The sequence below is a fragment of the Myotis davidii genome, unplaced genomic scaffold (genome assembly GCF_000327345.1).
Source record: "Myotis davidii unplaced genomic scaffold, ASM32734v1 scaffold458, whole genome shotgun sequence".
Taxonomy (NCBI): Eukaryota; Metazoa; Chordata; class Mammalia; order Chiroptera; family Vespertilionidae; genus Myotis; species Myotis davidii.
In genome coordinates this window covers 2,214,023-2,222,293 of record NW_006289819.1, presented here as the reverse complement: position 1 = coordinate 2,222,293, position 8,271 = coordinate 2,214,023, and the positions used below count along the sequence as shown (strand labels likewise).

The window sequence follows — 8,271 nt, the reverse complement described above, 5'->3', positions numbered from 1 at the left end:
CCCCCTTCCCCCCCACCTCCCCGCCGGCTCAGCCCCTCCTGCCCCCAGGTCACATCCAGTCAGCAAGAGCCCTGATGGTGGTGGCCGTGCTCTTGGGCTTCGTGGCCATGATCCTCAGTGTCGTCGGCATGAAGTGCACCCGGGTCGGAGACAGCAACCCCATCGCCAAGGGCCGCATTGCCGTCTCCGGGGGGGCCCTCTTCCTTTTGGCAGGTGAGTGCCCCTGGCTCCTTCTCCACCATGTTGGCCATGACAGGTAGCCCACCCTGGTGGCCAGCAGGGGGCAGACCTGAGCACCCGCCCTTTGTCCTTAGGCCTCTGCACCTTGACTGCAGTGTCATGGTATGCCACCCTGGTGACCCAGGAGTTCTTCAACCCGAGCACACCTGTCAATGCCAGGTGAGTGCCAAAACGTGGCTTGGGCCAGGGGTCGGGCTGGGCCTCCCTTTCCACTGGCTCTGGGGCCACCGGCCTTCATCCCACAGGGTACATGGAGGGGGCCCAGGAGACGGCCGCAGGCGCTGGCACCGAGAAGTTCGGTGTGGCTGGGTCCTCCCAAGGGCAGGGTGCCTGTGGAGGGCACCCAGGAGCTAAGTGCCGGCTCTGGGCTTAAATCCCAGCTCTGCACGTGCTGCTAGGTGACGGGCTAGTTCCTTAATCTTCCTGTGCCAGGTTTCCTCCCTGTAAAGGGAGCAATGACCCAAGGACCCGAGGCTGTGAGGGTTCAGTGAGACAGGCAGGTAAGGGACTCAGCACAGGGCCTGGGGCCTGGAGAGCACTCAGCCCAGCCCAGCTGCTGTTGTTTCTGCAGGAGGCAGAGTTACTTTGGGTGGGAAGCAGGGGTGAAGCTGGAGAAGAGATCGGGCAGTTCACGGAGGGCCTTGCAGCCATAGGAAGGTTTGGTTCCTCAGGCAGCGGGCAGTCCCTCCAGCTGTGGTGTGAAGAATGGTGGGAGAGGGGCAAGACCAGTAGGTGCTGTTGCAAAGGTTTGGAGCAGAGGGCATGGGCCAGGGGGCCGGCAGTGAAGAGGTCAGAGATATTTCCAAGGCTGAATGGTCAGGACAGGTAAGGCCAAGGGCGTGGGGGCTGAACTGGGGGTCTGAACAGCCTGGGCCCCTGTGGCTCCTCCCTCACCCCTCAGCTCTGCCAGGAGCAGAGACGGGGACAATCTCATTCCCGGACTCCCCACAGGCCTTGAGCGGGTGGGGAGAGTAGGATGGTAGGGGGTGGAGGAATTGCGGGGGGTGGAGGGAAGATGAGCAAAGATGCCTGGGCTGTTGCACTTGGGAGTGATCCCTGGAGGAGGCAGAGGTATGGAGAGGGAAGGAAAACGAGACCTCGGGTGTACGGCTTGAACTAGCATGGCCACCTAGTGAGAGCCAGGGCAATTCAGGGGAGCACAGAGGGGCCTGGGAAAGTCCCCTGGAGGAGGCAGCTTCTTAGCTGGGTCCTGAAGGCGGGGCACAGGAGGCGCAGAACAGGAGATGCTCCAGGAGGGGGCGCCTCAGGAGAAGGCACAGACGCAGGTAGACCCAGGCACTGCTGAGGCTGGTGGACAGGGCCCAGACGCGCAGAGCCCGGAGTGGCAGGTGGAGGGTCTGCCCTTCTCAGAGGGCAGTGGGGAGCCCTGGCTGGGATTCTAAGGGCCAGACTGTGACTGAGAGAGATGGCAGGGATTGCCCTGCTCTGCCAGCAGGACCTGCAGGCCCTCCCCTACCCCTCAGCGGGCCAGATGAGGAAAGGGGCCTGGGGTTGCATGGAGCAGCCCCCCATGGGTCTGGGTCACCCTGTGTAGCGTCAACCTGCTGGGGTGGCCACGGAGGAAGGATGAGCGCTCATCCCAGCTCATCCAGAGAGGCTGCTAAGGCCTGTGAGGTCCCATCTCAGCTCCCAACACCTGCCCGACCCCGGCCAGGGCCCAGGCTAGGGAGCCCCTGGTGACACCGAGCGCCTGGGTTGCAGCCACACCTGATGGCATCCTCCCTACTCCTTGCAGGTACGAGTTTGGCCCAGCCTTGTTCGTGGGCTGGGCCGCTGCCGGCCTGGCCATGCTGGGGGGTTCCTTCCTTTGCTGCACGTGCCCAGAGCCTGAGAGAGTCAACAGCAGCCCACAGCCCTACCGGCCGGGCCCCTCCGCTGCGGCCAGAGAGTACGTCTGAGTCACCAGCCCCAGCCAGCAGTCCACCCCCCAGCACTCCACGGCCCCTGCAGCACTCTGGGCAGGGCCCGTGGGATACAGGGTGTCCCCTGAGCAGCTTGTCCCCAACACAGGCATCCACCCTTCGCTCTGAGGCCAAGACCCAGACACTCAGAGAGAGGCCACCTGTGCACACACAGGTCCAGGTGCAGGCCTGGGCCGGTCCACACAGTCTCGTGGCAGCTGCGTGTTTCCCCACAGTCAGGGGCCAGCCCTTTCACTGGAGGCTTATCTACTCACTGGAGGGCTACGTGTCTACACCGTGCTGGGCCCGGGGACAGAGCAACAAAGATGGACCTTGGTGTCCAGCGCCCTGGGGTGGCCAGAGCCCTTGGCTCCTCACAGCCACCGCATGAAGGAGGCTGTGCTAGGATGACGAATGTCCCACATCACACACGAGGGAACACGTTCAGAGAGACCAAGACCCTTGGCCCCACTGCCTGAGTTTGGGTCTCAGCTCTGCAGCATGCCCAGCACTGCATGGACACCCACACAGACTGCGTCCTCCTCCCCCGCACCTGCCCCGGGGAACGGGCCCCAGGCAGGGCTGCTGTGGGGGCCCAGGTCTGACCCCACTGGCCAGTCCCTGGGCCCAGGCCTGATCCCCACAGCCCCTCCTTCCCCCTCTGCTGCTCACCCCACTAACCAACTGTCCTCTCTTTTGACTTTCAGACCAATTCTTAAATTGTCTGCCTCCTCCAAGGCCCCCCTGGGTGTGTAATGTCCAGGCCCCCAGCCTGGCTGCCTCCCTGCCACACCCAGACTGTGTGTTTGGTACTTTTTGGAAAGAGAAGTGAACATCCAGCCCCAAGTGCGGTGTCATTTGATCTGTCCCGGGGAATGACCAGGGCGGTGGCTGGCTCAGAGAGGTCAGCGCTGGTGCCTGGGGTTGTTAGGCACAAAGATGGGGAGACAGGCCCAGGGTGGGTTACACAACGCAGCCGAGGCTGACCAGGACGCCTGCCCAGTAACCTCTGCAGCCTGGCCTTGGGTTGGCCCCAGGACCTCCTAATGGGAGACCCCACCCTGAGGCCTGGCCCAGCACTGGGCAGCATCCCCCGGACAGGGAGCCCTTGGCCTAAAGAGAGACGCAGTCCCACCCATGTCACTAGGTCTGCCCCTGGGACAGGTACCCACCCCCTTGGTCTAAAAGGGGGAGAGGCCTCAGGGGAGTGCAGGGAAAATGAACCCAATCAGTGCCTCCCTCCTGCTCAGGCCTCTCCCACCCCAAACGTCCTTCCCGGGCCCCAAGTCTCTCTCTGGCCACTGCCTTCTCTCTCCCACGTGGAAAGAGCTGACGCGATGGTCCCTGGCCTCCCGATGCCTCCTCAGCCAGCTTCCTTCCGATTCCTCCACCACTTTTTGTGACCACCTCTCTCACCAAGTCACAGATCCCAGGACACAGCCCAGCCTTCTCCGAGCTTGACTCTGAGAGATGAATTCTGACAAGATGACTGTCGTGGATGCTCGGGGGAGGGCGGGGATGGAGGAGAGCTGATATGGGATCGTTGGTGTCCTGGCTGGACAGCTGCTGCCCATCCCTGCGGGGCCTCGGGAATGGCTGTTGCATGAAGCCCATCCAGCCTCTGGCCAGAGGGGGCGCCAGAGAGGGGCCAGAGGGTGGCCTTCAATGGTTTACAGGACGGCCGCCCCTCCAGCCATGGATGAGTACGAAAGAGACTTCCGGCCTGGGCTCCAGCCTGAGCTGTAACTCAGCCGCTCTCACCTCCGACGCCCAGGCTCCACACCCCGACACCCCCGTGTAATCGGCCTGGGGTGACCCGGCATCTGAGCTCAGGCAGCTCCCGAGGGACGGCAGCGGTCAGCTCCTCGGTGAGGCCTCAAGTTGGGGCCACATTTTTCACGGCTCCGAGGCGTCTCAGAGGGAGAAGAGGCGAGGAGGGGCAGGACGAAAGGAGGCCCTGTCTGCCTCTGCCTTTCCGGAGACCCTGAGACCCGGCGGTTCCCCGAGCCTCCCAATAAACAGACCCCTTTTTGCTGAAGCCACTTGGAGTGTGATCTCTGTCGCGCAGATACAAGAGCCCTGGCCAACCCCATTGAGTGTCGCAGTGAAGGCTCCTGTCACGGGCGTAGGCTGAGCAGCGTGGGATGTGGGGCCCAAGGCTCGACCTCGGTCCCAGGCTGGGGATTTGGCAGCCAAGCAGTTGGCCAGGCAACTGTGTGTGGTCTCTTACGGTTCAGGCTCCACCAGAGGCTCAGGACTGTCACTGAGCAAGGGTCCACGCGCCCCACCCCACCTCCTCATGGACAGATGCCAACACGATGGCACCAGCTTTAGAGAAAAGAAAGGAGACAGGAGGCACGGCTCAGGTCTGTGCCCCTCAGTCCAGGACGCGGGCGGGATTGTAAGGGGTGACAGTTAAGGGCCCACCAGTTCTCATGGGTGGTGTAGCCAAGGTTAAACTTCTATCTGGATCTTGTTAAAACAGGATAGAAACAGGCTCTGCAGTGATAGGACTCGGTGGGAAGATGTCAGGATAGGATGCCCTCGCTGCTTCCTGAGGGTTTAAAGGACAGGCTGTGAGAGAGCCCAGCCCTGTGCCCCGGGGCAGGCCTGAGAGCAAGGCAGGAACACACTTCAGTGTGGTCCTTCCTAAAAGGAGGCCAGAGTCTGGAGAGGTGGAGTCGGATCACCACATACAACCCAGCTAATATACTGATGAACAGCGTGTGTGTGTGTATGTGTGTGTGTGTGTGTGTGTGTGTGTGGCAGGTGGGGGGGTGGGGAGTGGGTTGTGGTGCTGGCGATGTGAGGGTGCCTGGGAGAAGTGAGAGGGTTTGGAGCTAGAAGAGTTTGGGAAGCCTGATGCCCCAGGACTCTCCTGAAGCAGCCCCTTTCAAAGGTCTAGTCAAGGTCACTTGGGCTGCCAACCTGTGGTGCGGTTAGCTTCCCAAGCCTCAGGGCTGGGATCCTGCTCACTGTCCCAACCTCAAGGCTAAAGAAGTAGCCAGAGGCAAAGGGTTTGATCCTAAAGCTTCTGCCATTGTTTTTGCAAACATTGTCCCCCCAAGAATGGAATTGGAAGGCCAGAAAATATGGTTTGGGGAGGAATATATTTGTATGCTCAGCCCCTAAGGAATGTCCAAGTAGCTAGGGGAGTAAACCCAGCACTGGAGTAGCTGGCCAGGGGACTCACCTGTTGCCTGCATCCAAAGATCTGGGTGGGGATTGAGTATTAGATGATGTCAAGGAATTACGGCTAATTCTGTGTTATATGTGTTGTTCATTTTGTGTGATAATGACACTGTGGTCTGTTTGTTTTTTAACCCTTATCTCTTAGAAGTGCACACTGACATAATATAATGGACGACTTTGCTTTAAAATACTCCAGGAACAAAAAGGTCAGGGACAGAAGAAGTTATAAAATAAGTTGGGTAACCAGTGGGTTTTTTTCCTTCTTCATATTCCTGTTTAGTCAAGCAAACTAATCACACTTGTCATGGAAATTGGAAATTGTAAGCAGACAAATATATTTAAATGCTCTCAATGACTGAAGTTTCTCCAGGCTCCCCAAATCTGCAGGCTTCTTCACACTCCTAGACCCTGGGCCTAAGTGGCCTTTCTCTTTTCTGTAGTTACTCAAGTTCCATCTTCAGCGGTGTGCTGTGTGTTGTGTGTTAACCAGTGCTTCTCAGAGGTTCACTGTTCTGTCTGGACGTTTGCAAGTGAAAGAGATAAAGGGCTAAAAATCCCTCCACGTTTTTTCAGGTGTACAATTTAATATACGCCCGCTGACCACTGGGATAAGCGTGACAAATATTTTAGGGACTTGCTACTCAAAGCACAGCCCTCCGGCAGCAGCAGCGCATCATCCGAAAGCTTGTTGAGAAATACGGGATCTCAGGCCTCACCCCAGACCCAGGGAAACAGACGTCTCCAGATCCCTAGCTGATTTGTGTACACACTGAAGTCTGGGAAACACAGACCTAAGCTAGCGAGAGCTGTGTGGTGCCTCCCCTCTTCTAGATGAAAATTTCAATTGCGATACCTTGTTCTCCTCCATCATTTGAACCCTAGGTGCATTGAAAATGGGTGAATTTATTATTTCATCTTGAGTTGGTGAGATTAGGGAGAGCCCCAAGTAAACCTGACCCAGGAAAGCTGGACCCAAAGTCACACTTCCTGACCTTTTTTGCTCCTAGAGCACATAAAAATGAGATTTGGTTCCATTTATGAGAAATTTTAGGCAGTTTTATTCTGGACAACACTCCTGTTGGGGAAAGTGTACAAAATATTGTCAAAGCATCAAAAGGCTGACGTGATGCTATGGTGTCACAGAGTCAAAACCCGAGAAGCACTCCCTCTCCCTGTAGGTCACACGGTGGCCCACGTGGTCCCCACACAGCTGAGGAATCCTCGGCTGGCAGGGGACAGACTGGTTACATGTGACGGGATTGAACAAATAAGCAAATATGCCAAGGATCAGCCTCAGGTGTAAGTTTCAGGTCTTTTCAGGTCTTAGCTGAACCTGTGGCTTTCCCTGCGCACGAGCAGTGACTTTCTGATTTACCCCATATATGTGGTTGCTTTTGATTGTCCCCTAGACTTTCACGTCCGGCTCCCAAAAGGAGAAACAAACTAAAATGAATGGGGTGGAGGGAGGCACAAGGCCTTTGTATCCCGTGGGAGTCACTTCAGCTATTATTCAGGAATTATTACCTTACTGATGCTCATGTCATCCTCACCAGAACTTTAGGAAGTTGGTGCTGTTGGAGGGTTTTCAGGCTTATGCAAAATGCTCATTCGAGGGTCCTCCCCTGCATCTGGATTAGGTTTGACGGGGACTCTCGAGTGGGGCATAGACCACACTTTGAGAAATATTCCCACGTGCCGTACTGACTTCTGTGTGAGCTCCACAAGGAGGCTCTGGAAGGTGGGATTCCATTGTCTGTAGTGGAGCTCAGGTTCCTGACTCCAAATCACGTTCCTTGCTGGTGTCTGAAAATGACTTATGAAAATAAAATTCTATGCACAGGGTAAAGTGAGGCATTTCGTTGTACCGTATGCCTAAAGCTGTCTTCTTAGCTGGCTCCCTCTCCCTCGCCTTATAAACATTGTGTCTCCTCATCCTAGAAAAACCCTTCCCCAAAATTTGCCTATCTTTAGAGCTACTGGAACTCCCATGGTGCCCAGGGCAATTTTCATCCCAGTACGAATGATAACCACATCCCTCTCGTTCTCACAAGCACCCTATTTGGCGAATATGTAAATTAGTATGGCCCCAATCACGCATCTCTCCTCCAGCGGCAGCCCTTGCTTCCTTCATCCCACTTCAACATACCCGGTGAGCTTTAACTCTGTACTCTTTTAGTCTTGTTGGCGACATCAGCAGTGAACAAAACGGATGAAATCCCTTACAGAGCTTACCTTCTATGAGAGAGAGTAAAGTTAGTATAGATGAGCAGGTGAGGGTATGCACTATGGAGAAAAATCAAGCAGGGTAAGTAAGGAGGCTGGGAGATCTGGGTGTGGGAGGGCCTGCTGCGTTAAACAGACGGTCAAGGAAGGTCAAAGTGGTCAGAGACCTGAAAGATCTGAGGGAGAAAGCCATTTCGTTATCCGGAGAAAGAGCCATCCTGTCGAGAGGGGAAAGCAGGTGTCAGGCCTTGGGTGGGAGTGTGCCTGGCCCGGGGAGGGAAGGCCTGAGGCTGGGGTGGAGGAGGCTGGGGGGAACAGTATGGGAATGGGACAGGTGGGGGCACAGGTGCAAGTGACACTGAAGCCTCTGGAAGGTCTGAGCAGGGAAGTGATTCCAAGTCTGACATGGTGTTTAAGACGCCCTGCTGCGTGGGAAGGAAGGTTTAAGGGAGCTCACCTAGGAGGCTACTGCAATAATCCAGGTGAGGTGCTGGAGGCCTGGATCTGTGGGACTGGGAGTGGTGAGAAGTGTTCAGATTCTGGGGGTTTCAAAGGTAGGATTTTATGGGACATGGACTATGAGAACAAGTGGGATGTCAGGATTGACTCTGAGGGGCTGGGACCTGTCAGGATGGACCTAGCAGGCTGTGGGCTGGCAGCTCCATTCACCCTCCAGCTTCTGCAGTCTGGGGTC

At 56.7% G+C, this 8,271-nt stretch overlaps 1 protein-coding gene across 1 annotated transcript in view; it reads left to right on the top strand.

Annotated features, from left to right (window-relative positions):
* Nucleotides 1-4,200, top strand: part of CLDN19 (claudin 19) — a 6,424-nt gene extending 2,224 nt beyond the window's left edge. The window contains exons 2-5 of the mRNA XM_006762587.2: nucleotides 49-213; nucleotides 315-399; nucleotides 1,997-2,149; nucleotides 2,870-4,200. Coding sequence (XP_006762650.1) covers nucleotides 49-213; nucleotides 315-399; nucleotides 1,997-2,149; nucleotides 2,870-2,918 — 452 coding nt within the window. The 3' untranslated portion in view covers nucleotides 2,919-4,200. The remainder of the gene's footprint in view (nucleotides 1-48; nucleotides 214-314; nucleotides 400-1,996; nucleotides 2,150-2,869) is intronic.
* The last annotated feature ends 4,071 nt before the right edge of the window (nucleotides 4,201-8,271 follow it).